The sequence below is a fragment of the Heptranchias perlo genome, chromosome 27, assembly GCF_035084215.1.
Source record: "Heptranchias perlo isolate sHepPer1 chromosome 27, sHepPer1.hap1, whole genome shotgun sequence".
Classification (NCBI taxonomy): Eukaryota; Metazoa; Chordata; class Chondrichthyes; order Hexanchiformes; family Hexanchidae; genus Heptranchias; species Heptranchias perlo.
The window spans coordinates 8152314-8168641 of NC_090351.1; the positions used below are offsets into that span (position 1 = coordinate 8152314).

At 44.5% G+C, this 16328-nt stretch overlaps 2 protein-coding genes across 5 annotated transcripts in view; one reads left to right on the forward strand and one right to left on the reverse strand.

Annotated features, from left to right (window-relative positions):
- The window catches only part of LOC137344377 (F-actin-monooxygenase mical1-like), a 130208-nt gene that overhangs the window by 27368 nt on the left and 86512 nt on the right, over positions 1 to 16328 (reverse strand). For 3 of the 4 annotated variants that reach the window (XM_068007273.1, XM_068007271.1, XM_068007272.1), the window contains 3 exons: positions 13741 to 13848; positions 10695 to 10783; positions 7820 to 8990 (listed from right to left, as the gene is read on the reverse strand). In XM_068007273.1, coding sequence (XP_067863374.1) covers positions 7820 to 8990; positions 10695 to 10783; positions 13741 to 13848 — 1368 coding nt within the window. The remainder of the gene's footprint in view (positions 1 to 7819; positions 8991 to 10694; positions 10784 to 13740; positions 13849 to 16328) is intronic. The other variant, XM_068007274.1, reaches the window with a different exon arrangement.
- rpl10a (ribosomal protein L10a) overlaps positions 4929 to 16328 on the forward strand; it is a 142407-nt gene continuing 131007 nt past the window's right edge. The window contains exon 1 of the mRNA XM_068007276.1: positions 4929 to 4933. Coding sequence (XP_067863377.1) covers positions 4931 to 4933 — 3 coding nt within the window. The 5' untranslated portion in view covers positions 4929 to 4930. The remainder of the gene's footprint in view (positions 4934 to 16328) is intronic.

Genomic DNA, 16328 nt, shown 5'->3' on the forward strand with positions numbered 1-16328 from the left:
CAATCCCTGGCTGCCAGTATGAGTGCACCCGTGCCACAGGTGGGCACAACTCTGACATCACCAACATAACAATCTCGGGGCCACTGCGTAGTCAGCCCTACTGATCCTTCTTTTTAAATTTATTCTCGAGATGCAAGCCGGCATTTATTGCCCATCCCTTTGAGGACTGTGCCCAGTCAACATATCATAGATTGCCCTTTTAATAAGTAAAAAGAAAAGAAAGACTTGCATTTATATAGTGCCTTTCACAACATCAGGACGTCCCAAAGCGCTTTACAGCCAATGAAGTATTTTTGAAGTATATTCAATGTAATGTAAGAGTCAAAGCAGCCAATTTGCACACAGCAAGGAGCCACAAACAGCAATGTGATAGTGACCAGATCATCTGTTTTAGTGATGTTGGTTGAGGGCTGAATATTGGCCAGGACAATGGGGAGAATTCCCCTGCTCTTCTTCAAAATGCTGCTGTGGGATCTTTTACTCCCACCTGAGAGGGCAGACAAGGCCTCAGTTTATTGTCTCATCTGAAAGTCAGCACCTCTGACAGTGCAGCACTCCCTCAGTACTCCATTGAAGTGCCAGCCTAGATTTTGTGCTCAAGTCCTTGGAGTGGGACTATGACCCGATGACCTTCTGACTCAGAGGTGAGAGTGCTACTACTGAGCCACGGCTAACACTAATATTTAAGCAGTGTAAGATAGGAAGGAGAATAGATGTGATAATTCCAATCAACATCTCTTAGGTGATCCTGTACCATTTCCTGGCCAAATCTGCAGGTAGGCAACCTGTTCCCAGGACACTGGCAATGCTCCTGTTGAGCCAACTGTTAGCCGATGCATGAGAGGGTCTGGGGTAACTCAATCTCCAATGTTGTATCTCTCCCTGTGGGCAATTTCTTAGACTTTCCTCAGCTTCTGTCTTGACAGTGTGGCTGAGATAGGGAACTCACAATATCGAAAACTAAAACACTAATCTTTTGGTCACCTGCCCTTATCTCCTTATGTGGCAAATTTTATTTGTGAAGCACCATGGGACGTTTTACTACGTTAAAGGTGCTATACCAATGCAAGTTGTTGTTGTTGGTAAAAATGCAACACCAATAGACTATAACAATTCAGGTTTGATTGGAGCATTTAAGGGTTAAGTCTATTTGTTAATTTTCTCATTAGACGACAGCAGAGTCTTCCTTCAGGTAGCTGATATAATGTGTCAGCTCTCAGGGCTACCTGCATCTAGTTGTAATCTCTCCTTACACAGCTACAAGTTAGTGCTGGTTAGTGACAGATCAACGCGCCAAGGATGCTACTGAACCCCAACAGGTCTAAACTGGGCCAGTTTAGAAAGGTTTTAATGTTGATCTGTTGACACCAGGTCACATTTGGATGTGCCTGTCCCTTTAATAAAATACTGTTTCATACATTTTTGTAGTGTATTATTGGGTAGGATCATGAGGTGATGGGGAGGTGTCCAATTCCCTGGGAAGGCTCTTTGTTGCTGTATTAAATTTAAATTTAACCAAATGGCTGTATTAAATTTAAATTTAACCAAATTGTTTCCAAACTGAAAATTTGAATTTAGGCAAATGATCGATGTGCTAAAGAACAGTCCCGATGTCAGGCCTCCAGGCCCCACAGAAATGCAGTAAAACTTACCTGTGAGTTCCTCATGGGCTGGCCAGTCCAAAGCTGGCCACAGCTCACTACCATACTGGGCAATCATACTCAGAGAAGCCGCAGAAAATACAGAGTACGGGGAAATTAAATGTTCAGCTAGCGCTTTATTGAGTCATTGTCTCAGGCTGGTGTCTAGAACGGTTAGTAGGGTAACGTTTTAGGGAGCCTGCATTGCATCTGCCCAGTGCTACACCTGTCCCAGGAGTGTCAACAGTCCAACTGAGTATACACATTGGGAGGAAGTTCTCCCTCCGCCCTCCTCTCAATCAGCACATCGTGAGAACAGAACGAAAAGAAGCACACAAAACAAAGCTGCATCTGGTAGGATGTTAAATCTTCCCAATTTCCTTCCTTCCCGCCCACCCACTCTCCACGCCCCTCCTCCCCTCCCCCCCCTCCTGCTCGGGTGCATTTCTAGCGATAGCGACCGCTCTCTAGAACTTAACCAAAGTGGCTAAATTTCATCGATGAGCCAGTTCCAATATATTGTTATTGTGTGGAATTTCAATGGACTTAACCACTTCTAAATTATTAATGTGGCATTCAAATGGACTAAACTACCTCTAACCATCAACAATGCACAGAACTCCAATGTACTGAACCACTTCTGATTCACCCTTAAGGGATGGGACGGGAAGATTTCCTCTGTGTGCTTTGTGTACTAAAATCATGAGAGCATGGAGAAAATCTCCCTCACTGGGTAGACATCCAGCAAACCAAACTAAGTCCAATTCACTCTTGATACTTCAGGGTAAATTTTTCATTTCAGTGGGCCCGACATGGAACTGTGCCCTCTGGGAACAACATACCAGGGAACTGTCCGCCTGCAACCCTTGATTTTCTGCCTCAATGGGGAGAACATCAGGGGAACAACATCCCAATGTGCGCTCCTGGAGGGTGTGGTTCTGCACCGGGAGGGAAGTTCCACCCGATAAGAGTTCCAGTAGGGCAAACCCTGTCATTGTGTCGAACTCCAAGCCAGCTCTGATACAGTGCCATTGTCCAGAACTCCAGCCAATAAAACCACTTCCACATCTCCCCCATTATGGGTACAAATTCCATGCTATGAACAAAGCTCATCGTATCAAACATAGTCAATCTGATGCCAAATATCACAAAGAGACCAACTACAGTTTAAAAATCGAATCACTTGGTGTAAAATATATTGAATGGGTATTTTATTTTGCGTGTTAGATGGTTGTGATAAACTCGCCATGTTTATCTGTAATTTATTGAAATACTCAGAGGTTTCCCAATGGTTAAGTGTGTTTAACCAACTGGTAGAGCAGGAGGTTGACAGGAATGATTCCCTGCCTGTGCTGTCTTAGCTGGCCTCACCTGGGCAGTAGTAGAGGTGCTATAATTGGCTGTAGTTTCCCTGGATTAGGCTGGGGAGAAGTTGACTACTGTTCCTGCTCCAGATCACAGTCCGGTGACCTCTACGGGAAGGGTATGAGTGTGGATCTCAGGCGAGGACTGGACCGGGGTCAGCTGTGATGCCCCTGGGATCAAACGGCCTATCGGCACTCACCGTCTAGGCTCGTACATGATTTTGGGCCTAAGTAGCAGAGAGTGCTCAGCGCCTGTGTAATTGCACTCCAGCACAGAGTCAATCCTTTAGAGAGGGAATCAGAGGAAATGGGTGTGGAGAAACTGCCCAAAATACTCATACCTTCATTAAAGCAAATCGGGGTACATCTTATGAAATAGTATTCCTCATACAGAGCTTTATACAATGGGAGAGTGGGAAAGCATCATGCAAGGAAATTACAGGCACCAATCTGGGTGCCAGCTTTATGGGTGCCAACTCTCTGGGTGCCAACTCTCTGGGTGTCAACTCTCTGGGTGCCAGCTCTACAGTTCTCTGGGTGCTAGCTCTCTGTGTGCCAGCTCTATGGTACAGCTCTCTGGGTCTTGCTCTCTGAGTGCTAGCACTGTGGGTATTGAAGGGATTGGGGAAAAGATATGTGAGTGGACCTGCGAGTAACATCAATCACCTGAGCACGATTCATAGAATCAAAGAATCTTACAGCACAAAAGGAAGCAATTCGGCCCATCGTGCCTGTGCTGGCTCTTTGAAAGAGCTGTCCAATTTAGTCCCACACCCCAGCTTTTTCCCCATAACCCTGCAAATTAGTCCTCTTCAAATACATGTCCATTTGCCTTTTGGAAGTTCTTTTTGGGAATCTGCTTCCACCACCCTTTCAGGTTGTGCATTCCAAATCATAACAACCCTCTATGTGGAAAAATTTCTCCTCATTTCCCCTCTAGTTCTTTTGCCAATTATTTTAAATCTACAACCACTGGTTACTGACCCACTTGCCAGAGGAAACAGTTTCTCCCTATTTGTTTTATCAAAATCCCTCATTATTTTGAATACTTCTATTAGGTCTCCCTCCCCTTAACCATCGATGCTCCGAGAACCATCCCAGCTTTTCCAATCTCTCCACATAACTGAAATCCCTCATCCCTAGTATCATCCTGGTAAACCTTCTCTGTACCCTCTCCAAGGCCCTGACATCCTTCCCAAAGTGTGGTGCCCAGAATTGAACACAATACTCCAGCTGAGGCCTAACCAGTGATTTGTAAAGGTTTAGCATGACTTCCTTGTCTTTGATTTCAGTGCCTCTATTTACAAAGCCAAGCATCCCATACACTTTCTTAACCACCTTATGAACTTGCCCTGCCACCATCAAAGATTTGTGAATATGCTCCCCCAGATCCCTCTGCTCTTGCACCCCCCTCAAAATAGTACCATTTAGATTATACTGCCTCTCCATGTTATTACTCCCAAAGTGCATCACTTCACACTTATGCACATTAAATTGCATCTGCCATGTGTCTGCCCATTTCACCAGTCTGTCTGACTCCCTGAAGTCTGCTACTATCCTCCTCACTATTTACTACGTTGCCAAGTTTTGTACCATCCGGAAACTTTGAAATTATACTCCACATACCCAAGTCCAGGTCATTTATATATAACAAGAAAAGCAATGGTCCTAATACTGATCCCTGGGGGACCCCACTGTATACTTCTCTCCAGTCAGAGAAACATCCATTCACCACTGCTCTCTGCCTCTTATCCCTTAGCCAATTATGTACCCAAGTCACCACTGTCCCTTTAATCCCATTCACCCAAAAGATATCAGTCTGGTATCAATGCACAATGTAGTGAAAGTCAGGAAAGTTAAGTATAGTTAATTGATAGCTTTCTCTTGGAGATGGCTGTGTCCTTGCCTATACTGAACAATGAGAAGATGCATTTGATAACCTGGCCACTACCCCAAACATTGCGACAATGCAGGGGGAGATAAGCAAAGACCTCCATACACCCCCTGATCTGTTGATGAGATAGCCTGAAAGCGCAGAAATGGCTTGCATTTGATGTCACGTGTGGCATGATCTTGAGATCATGTGTGTGTGTAAATGTGATATGTTTTGTGTGAGGCAGTTAGTATGTGGAACGCACGATGAAGATGGGTCTCAGACACACTCAGTCACACTGACAACACCATTATATGAAATGGTTAATGTGGCTCAGGAGAGTGAGAACATACACTGTATCACTACTGATTTAAACTTTTTAATCAAGGCACTGACACATGCTTTGGAAATTCAAGTAGAGAAAGATATAAAATTGGAAATTCCAAATTCAAGGTGAACCTCCAAAATTGAAATTAAAATTATCCACAATATGGATAACAGTAAAAGAGTACTGGAAGACCTTTTAAGCCCAGGTGATGATTTTCTTGAACCTTGTTTACTATTCAATGTTTAATGATATTTTTGATATGTTATGTAAAACAAAAGGGTAGAGATCTGTGTGACAGAATAGATTGAGATAGACACATGATGCTGATGAAATAATGTTTAGTGCTGGCCTTAAATACTTTAAAGCCCACAAAGTTGGGGTGGGGGGACTATAAAGAAAGGGTTAATCAGACTATCTTGAAGTCTGCTAATGTTACACTACTATTGATTTCTCTTCATATTGTAGTGACAGTAACCTTTAGTTTTTGTTTGTTAAGTGAGGAAGTATAAATCAATTTAGACGCAGTGACCACCGAACTGTTTAATTAAGACTGACCTTAAAGCAATGGTCAGTTTAGACAATACAGTAAACCTAATTAAAGGACATTCCAGTGCATACATTTCAGAGAGCTTTAATTAGTTGATAACAAGTTCTGCAGAAAGGAACATTATCCTTTTCAGAAGCAGGAATAATTGGTGTGGAATGGTACACATTTATAATTAGAAGTTTCACTTGGTAGGTAATATCCTAAAATGGTTAGAAGTCAGACACAGAACAGGCAGAAAAGCTCCCTTTGTTCATTCAGTGGAGGGAGGCCTTGAAGCCTTTCTTGAAGATAAGCACCTGCCTGAGAAAGATCAAAGATCTGGAGAGTTAGGCAGTGTAGTCAAGTTAGGGAGTTACAGATCTATGGCTACAAGGACAGGACAATCAAATCAGTGTTGAATGATAACTATGTAATGTAACTATGAAACATGCAAATTGTCACGGAGAAGGGGTGAACAAAAGGTATAAAAAGTGGGTGTTGGAATACTTTGGAATTCGATTAAGGTCTGATCAATCAAATACACTGAGCCCGGAACTGTAACATGTTTGGATTCTCCGGCTAAAACTCACAAAGCTTTTTCGTAAGTGTTTCTGTTAAGTGTATATTTAATTATTGTTTGCTCAATAAATCTGTGACATCTGACATTTAATGTTGCGAACACTATTGTTTTGAGGAGTGAATTATGTAAGAACACCCTTCCTCTAGCAGCACCGGCCCTTCAGGGTACGGCCCTCTGGGGTACGGCCCCCTGAGTCCCAGGTTCCTGAGTCCAGGGTTCATGAGTCCAGGGTTCCTGAGTCCCGGGTTCCTGAGTCCCGGGTTCATGAGTCCAGGGTTCCTGAATCCTGGGTTCCTGAGTCCCGGGTTCATGAGTCCCGGGTTCCTGAATCCCGGGTTCCTGAGTCCAGGGTTCCTGAATCCCGGGTTCCTGAGTCCAGGGTTCCTGAGTCCCGGCCCCCTGAGTCCAGGGTTCCTGAATCCCGGGTTCCTGAGTCCAGGGTTCCTGAGTCCCGGCCCCCTGAGTCCAGGGTTCCTGAATCCCGGGTTCATGAGTCCAGGGTTCCTGAGTCCCGGGTTCCTGAATCCCGGGTTCATGAGTCCAGGGTTCCTGAGTCCAGGGTTCCTGAGTCCCGGCCCCCTGAGTCCAGGGTTCCTGAATCCCGGGTTCCTGAGTCCCGGGTTCCTGAGTCCCGGGTTCCTGAGTCCCGGGTTCATGAGTCCTGGGTTCCTGAGTCCCGGCCTCCTGAGTCCCGGGTTCCTGAGTCCCAGCCCCCTGAGTCCCGGGTTCCTGAGTCCCGGCCTCCTGAGTCCCGGGTTCCTGAGTCCCAGCCCCCTGAGTCCCGGGTTCATGAGTCCCGGGTTCATGAGTCCTGGGTTCATGAGTCCTGGGTTCCTGAGTCCCAGCCCCCTGAGTCCCGGGTTCCTGAGTCCCGGCCCCCTGAGTCCCAGCTCTCAGAGCCGAGATACTGAGTCACGTGCTTTGCCTCTGTGGGCTATTTTGAAGCTAGCTGAACATTCACAGCGGGGATCAACTTTAGTAAGACACACCCCTGGGTTCCTGCAAAGTGCACAACCAGAAACCTGAGTGAAGATCATGACCACACGAACAGGCCACTTCCTGATCTCCATCCACGTATGAAAAGCCTGCGTAGCTTTAAAATGGGCAAATGAGGAGCACTGTTTTCTTTTCAGTGGCTTATTCTCACCTCCTATCCATAGAGAAGGGAAGTCTCATTCTGAGATCGATGTAGGCACAATAGCATTGGCCTTTGAATACATAACAAACAGAAATTCAATCTCAAGGGTTACTATTACTGGATGGTAAAGGGGAGCATTGCTCTGCTTGCTATGTGGACTAACATCAGAAGTATACCCATGAAGATTTCCTCTGGTCAGTGGTTCTTGTGAAGTCATGAACCTGTTCAAAAAGAACACATTCCTCATGAACCCATTTACCATGTAACTGCACAGAGCTCCCAGACCAGTCCGTCCCCTCTGTTCTCTGTTGTGACTCCTTATTTCAAGAAAATGAAAAAAACAAATACTACAGGCCACGAGAATCCTTACCTTCCTTCTGGGGCGCAGGAGATACCTGGATTGCTGGTATCTCTGCTTTTGGCAGACGAGGAGCAGAGTTCACATGTTCTTTATTTTTCTTCCCTCTTTTTGATATACGAGAAAGCACTTTGGAGAAAGGGGAAAGCTTAGATTTTGATTTATTTGATGTTTCAGAAGCCAAGTCTTTCTCGGCTGGCTTTTCACCGTGTTCTAAGTCCCCCGTAGTTTTAACCTTTGGGAGTTCTAATTCACTCTTGGTATGTAAGGGCTGACTTGCATTCGGACTAGATTTGTCCTTTAAGTCAGGACACGGTGAGTCCCAATAAACCTGACTTTTCCTTTCTTGCTCTTTGTTGCTCCTGTTGTTTCCTGTCCTAAGCACTTGTGAGGAGTTATCCGGTACCTGCCATTCCTGACCTGAGTCCCCGAATTCTGCACCAATGGAAGTCGCTGGTATTAATGGAAGGATTTTTGAAGCTTCAGATGGTATTTTGTCATCTGACTGAATACTGGGCTGTGTGCCATCCTCCTGACTTTCTGAGTCAGAGTCTGAGGTTACACTAAGTCTAGTTAGTTTGCATCTTTGGGTCGCTGAAAGACTCAGTTTCTTCATTGACACGTTGCCATTATCTTTCTCCTTGTCTATGATTAAGTCAACGTTCGCTGAAGAAAGTTCTTTTGGAAGAACGCTAGACTCTGATTCCCTTTCAGCATCCTCTACACTCTCTTCAATATTAGCATCTTCCAGGTGCAAGGGTTTGGCAGAATGTGAAGGTGAAGACTCAGTGGTGTGGGCCTCAGAGATCTCAAGAGATGGTATGAAAGTCTTATCAGTAGTTGAGCTCTGCCTCATCTGAGAGACACCAACCCTCTCAGCGTTAATCTCAGCGATGTTGCCTAATGGCACGACATTATCAAGGAGCACTGGCGGCAGTTCAACAAAAATAGATGAGATGACGTTAGTATCACTGAGATATGGCGTAGATTGATTAGTTGCTGGAGAAGGAGGTCCTTCACTGCCATTGTTATATGCTCCATTGGGTGGTTCAATAATATTTTTATAATCCATGGAATTCTTTCCAGATCCCGCAGTAAAGATGGAGTCAATGCTAGATCCATATGATATGGACTTCCCATTGCTGGACCACTGATGCTCTCCCACAGTATGAGAAAGAAAAGCCTGTGGATTTTCAGAAGAATGAGAAGGTGACAAAAAAATGGAAGGTTAGAAATAGGAGTGTTTTCAGAGCTGGTGAAGCTGCTTTCAATCACTAGAGCCTGGTGGTCTAGCAGAGAGTCAGACTGGTAACACAGAAGTTATATTAGCAATGGGTTTAAACGGTGCTTGGGGACTGTTTAATGAAGAGCCTACTGCAATTGTTAGCATTGCCCTGCAGTGAAGTGATAAAAATGGACTGGGTCAGTAATTAATCCTAACATAGGAAAAATATGAAAAGTGTGAATGATGACCAGGAAAGTGATTCATAATCAGATGAATTCTCTTAATGACTGTCCTCAACCATCTTTCAACCAATGTTCAAAATGTGTCTGGAGAACCTCACTCCAAACAGTGAGTACCTCTTACCAGCATTGGAATCCTTTCTATACCTCACATTCAAATTGGGAACATTCAGTTCTTTAATGGTGTTTTTAAAATTGGGAAGCCTTGGTGCAGTTCCAAGGTCCATTGTGCTGGACTCCACCAAGGATGAAAACAGTAGAATAGAGGACAAGGAAGTAGTAATTAGGTATTGCCAAGATTGTGCTTTAAAAATCTGAGACTGCAGGAGGAAGGAAGGATTGAGGGAAGTAAGGAGTTCCATGGTTTGCAAGTCCTGGAAGTGATTGAATTAGAAGAGAAGGCTTGATTTCAACACAGTGAGGCACAAACTGCTTTAATTCACTCAACATTCCACATGCTGTCACAGATCCGCCACCTTCTTAACATGACACTTATGGGTTGTGGTCCCTTTAAGAACACATGTTGCTGTTTTCGTAATTAAACTACATTCTTAGAATGCAGAACTCCACTAAATGGGAAATTGAACGGAGGAGCATTGTCACCGCAGTAGGAAGTGGGCAGGCTCGATTCCTGGAACAGCTTGCTCCAAAACCTCTGCCCCAAGTTGACCACACTAGCCTCCTCAGAAAGACTTTCCCACAGCACAGACTTTTGAAGTGCTTTTCTTCATCTCAATTTGAAATAAGAACATACAGTTCCCACTGCTTATGGTGGGTGTGTTGGTCTAAATGTGATTAGCCCACTACACACAATGGCTGGTATAACCAGGATAGTGCTATTACAGCACTCTACTATATAAAAGCTCAATTTCAACCTCCTGAAGCATCTATAAATCATAGGAGAAGCATAAATCTGTCTACAACAGAGGGAAAAAAGCAGGCAGACAAAATTGAAGGGATTAGAAGGGCTTAAGCACACAAAAGGTCATTGGATTTTAACGAGGTGCTATTTACTTATGTTTGTTCTTGTGTTCAGTGCACCTTAACAAGGTGCGAAGTGGTGAATAAGCACAGCCGTTTCTGCCCGAAATAAATGGAGCTCTTAAGCGACAACTTTGAAATTGACGTAAATGCAAATGGATTATGGATATCGCCTTTTGGCCAATACAAGCGACTGCCCGATTTAAATCTGGACATTTTAAGTGGCGGGGACTGTAATGTATTCTCAACCATTCAGTGAATCAGCGACACCATCATTTCATCAATCATGTCGCTGCAAACTCCTTCATTCACAAATTTCATACTTTGCCTTGTAAGATATTTTACCAGGCCCCGTTTAATACTCTCAGTATTTATTATCAGTGTACTAAATTGCAAAGCACTGTGACACATGAATAGCAAGAGCTGAATGATAAGGTAGTACCTGATCCATATCTTGTGAAGGACTCCTGCCAGGTGATGTAAGATGCCTCATGACAGGCACTCTGTTAGGTTCTGTACATTCATAAAGACCTTATCACAAAGGTAGATGACACTTATTAGGGGGAAACTTATTTCACAGCTTCATATTGTTTTAAACTGTTACTTTACAAAAATGATGCGCTGGTGCAGTGCACTGGGGTGGTTGGAGCTGCAGTGTGCTATGCCTACAGTGTGGTAGGATGTGGCTTTGCATCTGCAATTCTCCACACACCAAGTTGCTGATCTCAGCTGTAGGGGAGTGATGTGCGGAGGGCAGGTGCTTTGCTGTAGGATGAGAGAGTCACCTTGGACTGCTCTTGTACAACTTTTAGCAGCTGCTTTCAGTGCTGCAGTTGGCAGGAGACTAGGCGTCTGCCCGCCCCCTTGGCCGGAGATGGTTCGTGTGTGGGGAGATCCAAGAAAAGGGGAGAGGAGAAAATATCTTAAAATAGAGGGACCCGCGTCCTCAAAAGCGATCAACTCATTTGGCGTATCGGATTCTGGTAAACAGTCACAGGGCTTCAAGTACAAAGTTGGATCAACTTTCAGCCATTAACAGAAGGCCATTCAGCCCCTCGAGCCTGTTCAATTAGACCATGGCTGATGTGTATCTTAACTTCATCTACCCACCTTGGCTCCATAACACTTAATACCCTTACCTAACAAAAACCTATCAAACTCAGTTTTGAGATTTTCAATTGACCCAGCTTTGATAGCTTTTTTTAGGGGGGGAAGAGTTCCAGATTTCCACTACCCTTTATGTGAAGGACCCTTTGGTATCTTTGGTTTGCCAAAGAGTTGATCTGTTTTTGTTCCATCTTGAACGGTCAATGGGGGACCCTGAGTGCTGAAGCCCTCTGGGGTTTGATGAATTCACACTCAATATTAATGATCACAATGTAGATCCAGCGGGTTTATTGACAAATCACCAGCAGTAAGCACTGGGAAATTCTGCGATCAGAGATATATTGTATAACAAAAGCAAAATACTGCGGATGCTGGAAATCTGAAATGAAAACAGAAAACACTGGAAAACACTCAGCAGGTCAGGCAGCATCTGTGGATAGTGATACTTAGGGTTAACGTTTCAGGTCGATGACCTTAGGTCATCGACCTGAAACGTTAACCCTAAGTTTCACTCTCCACAGATGCTGCCTGACCTGCTGAGTGTTTCCAGCATTTTCTGTGTATTTTATACATTAAACAAGTTGGGTTGAAAGGAAATCATTCAGGAAAAAAATTGTCAAAAGACGAGAATGAAAGTCTAGATAGATAAGACAGGCAAGAGGTGTGGCCAGCTCATCGGACTGGGCTGAACTTTTGTCTTTGTGCCTCTGTGTGCTGATAACCGTTTAATATTGGGCCACAGTTCAGTTTCTCATCTTAAAATGCACAGTTTCCCACCAAAATGAACAATCTAGACTAACCAGGAATGCTAGAGAGAAGCAATGAAAATCTGACACAAATACCACTACATCTGTGGAATTTTGCACCCTTACGTTCATCAATAGCTAATGAAAGAAGTACAGTATCTGTGACTTACCTCAGGGAATTTAGCAACTTGACCCATGGGGAAAATAGTATTGTAATCCCTTGTGGATTGATTCTATCTTTATTGTTTTTTGAGTTAGTACCATCAGTATCTTGCCAGCTTACTGCTTCTGTATAATTATATTACTTGTAAATAAATCCAACCATTAGTTTTGGCCTGAAATATGCTGGTCTGGCAGCGTAATATTGACTGGCTTTCGGAGCAGACAAGACAGGAGAATGCGGTGGTCATCCCATATGGTCTCAAGCGCAATGTATTATAGTTATAGAGTGATTGTTTGACTGTGGCATGTTATCCCATTATAGCACGCGTAACGGTGCAGGTCTGTGTTCAGAGGAGACTTGGTCTGCTTATGGAAACACAAGTTGAACGTGTTGGGAGAAAGCTCTTGAACCTCTGTTATGAAAGGGTCAGAGTTTCAGGCAAGGAGGGGAAGCTGTGTTTGGAGCTGACTGCTGGTTCTCTGTGGGCACATTTTGGACTCTCACAGAATGGTGAGGTGTAGCTCCTACCTTCCAAAAGTTTTAAGATTTACACTCAATACAGAGGAGTTATAAGTAATCTATTTTGTAATGTAACCTTCCCTGACATCAAAACTTCAAATGAGTTCTGTTAAGAGATTGACCACATCGATTCCCCCAAGGAACTGTGTTCATCAGTCCCTCCATTACAAATACCAATAAAAGTGGCAAAGCTGTACCCTCACAAGTGGTAATAAATCCCGCTAAGAACCCCCACAGAACTAGATTACCCTGAGTGTGCTACATGTTCTGTGGATAAACCCAACTGTTGGTCATTTGAAAAGGTCCACTGAAGCGTAAATTAATTAGCCTGAAGTTTATGTGTGATCTTTTGCCTTGTGCTCCACTGTCTCACATGCTAAGCTCCATTGAGCTCCACACTGAGTGGCATTTTTTTGTCTGGCTGTGATGTCAATCACCTGGCAGAACAATAGTAAAAATTCAACTTGAAATGTGAACACTTTCTGAGATTCTTACCTGTCATAGCTCAGCTGGTCCAAATGCTCCTCAAACTGAGCTCTGGCTTTCAAGCAAGCTTTCTAAAAACTTCTAAAATGTAAAGCGGGCACCAAGAATCTGCTTTTATCCCCTCTTACGTCTCATCACTTGGAGGTGTTAGTGATCAAGGTTTTCAATTAATTTTCATTAACAGCAAAGCAAACCTCAAATCTCAAGCCACAACCCTCACCCCTGCCCCTATCCTGCCCCATGCCTAATTTTGGACCGAGCAAAAGATAGTCACCCCAACTGTGAGGGCAGCGTTGTGTTGTGGACTGTATTGCGCATTAGCTAGACTTCAGACTACAAAAGATCATCACGCTTTGGCCATCACTCAAAGGACCCTAACCTAGATCTGAGGCCAGTGACTACCAGATCCCTCAAGTGTCAGTGTGATATGAATAAGATCCATTTCCTTCTAATATTGTTGGACTAACCTTTTTCTGTCAGTTTGGTTTCTTCATTGTATTGGTTAGAGCCTTCCTCCCCTTGTTCTTCATCTTCCCTCTCTTCTTGAAGACCTTCATCTATGCCTTCTTCTTGATCTGTGACAATAATAAAGACACAAGGAGTTATTGATGAAGATGCTGGTACACAATGAAACGCAGTCATCGTAAGTGCTATACATTTCTGCAGATCAGGAGAAGGCTTTTCCTGCAGATCAGGAGAAGGCTTTTCCTGCAGATCAGGAGAAGACTCTCCCTGTAGATCAGGAGAGGGCTCTCCCTATAGATCAGGAGAAGACTCTCCCTGTAGATCAGGAGAGGGCTCTCCCTGTAGATCAGGAGAGGGCTCTCCCTGTAGATCAGGAGAAGACTCTCCCTGTAGATCAGGAGAAGACTCTCCCTGTAGATCAGGAGAAGACTCTCCCTATGGATCTGGAGAGGGCTCTCCCTGTAGATCAGGAGATGACTCTCCCTGTAGATCAGGAGAAGACTCTCCCTGTAGATCAGGAGAAGACTCTCCCTGTAGATCAGGAGAAGACTCTCCCTATAGATCAGGAGAAGACTCTCCCTGTAGATCAGGAGAAGACTCTCCCTATAGATCAGGAGAAGACTCTCCCCGTAGATCAGGAGAAGACTCTCCCTATAGATCAGGAGAAGACTCTCCCTGTAGATCAGGAGAAGACTCTCCCTATAGATCAGGAGAAGACTCTCCCTATAGATCAGGAGAAGACTCTCCCCGTAGATCAGGAGAAGACTCTCCCTATAGATCAGGAGAAGACTCTCCCTATAGATCAGGAGAAGACTCTCCCTATAGATCAGGAGAAGACTCTCCCTATAGATTAGGAGAAGACTCTCCCTATAGATCAGGAGAAGACTCTCCCTATAGATCAGGAGAAGACTCTCCCTATAGATCAGGAGAAGACTCTCCCCATAGATCAGGAGAAGACTCTCCCTATGGATCTGGAGAAGACTCTCCCTATGGATCTGGAGAGGGCTCTCCCTGTAGATCAGGAGAAGACTCTCCCTATAGATCAGGAAAGGGCTCTCCCTGTAGATCAGGAGAAGACTCTCCCTGTAGATCAGGAGAGGGCTCTCCCTATGGATCTGGAGAGGGCTCTCCCTGTAGATCAGGGGAGGGCTCTCCCTATAGATCAGGGGAGGGCTCTCCCTGTAGATCAGGAGAGGGCTCTCCCTATGGATCTGGAGTGGGCTCTCCCTGTAGATCAGGGGAGGGCTCTCCCTATAGATCAGGAGAGGGCTCTCCCTGTAGATCAGGAGAGGGCTCTCCCTGTAGATCAGGAGAGGGCTCTCCCTGTAGATCAGGAGAGGGCTCTCCCTATGGATCTGGAGAGGGCTCTCCCTGTAGATCAGGGGAGGGCTCTCCCTATAGATCAGGAGAGGGCTCTCCCTATGGATCTGGAGAGGGCTCTCCCTGTAGATCAGGAGAAGACTCTCCCTATAGATCAGGAGAAGACTCTCCCTGTAGATCAGGAGAGGGCTCTCCCTGTAGAGTAGACACTGTCTTATATCTATTGGGCCTATTTTAGGCCCAATCTGACTTCATAATTCTCCTTTTAGTTAATATTCACAAAGATCACAAGAGTAAATACAGAGCAAGCAGGCCATTTGGCCCATCTAATTCATCCATCTGCAGAAACTTATGATCCACCCATCACAGTGTCTTATTGCCTCTTCAGTGACTCCAGGCTTTTGCCCTTCAGGATGTTGTTTTACTTTACATTTGGTTGAAGGTGTTTGCTGCTGAGAATGCTCCAATCCAAGATTCCCCACCACAGTGAGTTCCCCACATGACACTGTTCCCGTGATACACTTAAGAATGAAAATGCGCCCAGAGAAGTATGGAGACAATGAGATGGTTATATATATAGCTAATAGTCACACTGATTGAAGCTTCTGTACTTCATTAACCTGCTGGGTTGGTTTAGTGATGTATGATTCTTCCCTGTGATGCAGTTAGACACTGTGACGAATGGATCATAGGTTTCTATGAAAGGATGAGCTGGATGGGACGAATTTTTAAAAGAATTCTAGGGCTATGGGTGTCACTAGCAAGGCCAGTATTTATTGCCTATCCCTAGGGTGTCAGCTGTGGCTCAGTGGTAGTACTCTTGCCTTTGAGTCAGAAGGTTGTGGGTTCAAGTCCCACTCCAGGGACTTGACCACATAATCCAGGCTGATATTTCAGTGCAGTACTGAAGGAGTGCAGCACTATTGGAGGTGTTGTTTTTCAGATGAGATGTTAAAACTGAAGCCCCTCTCAGGTGGATGTAAAAGATCCCATGGCACTATTTTGAAGAAGAATAGGGGAGTTCTCCCCAGCGTCCTGGCCAATATTTATCCCTCAACCAACATCACTAAAAACAGATTATCTAGTCATTATCACATTGCTGTTTGTGGGAGTTTGTTGTGCACAAATTGGCTGCCACATTTCCTGCATTACAACAGTGGACTGCACTGAAAAAAAGTACTCAATTGGCTGTAAAGTGCTTTGGGACTTCCTGAGGTCATGAAAGGCACTATATAAATGCAAGTCTTTCTTTCTTTCTAGTTGAGAAGGT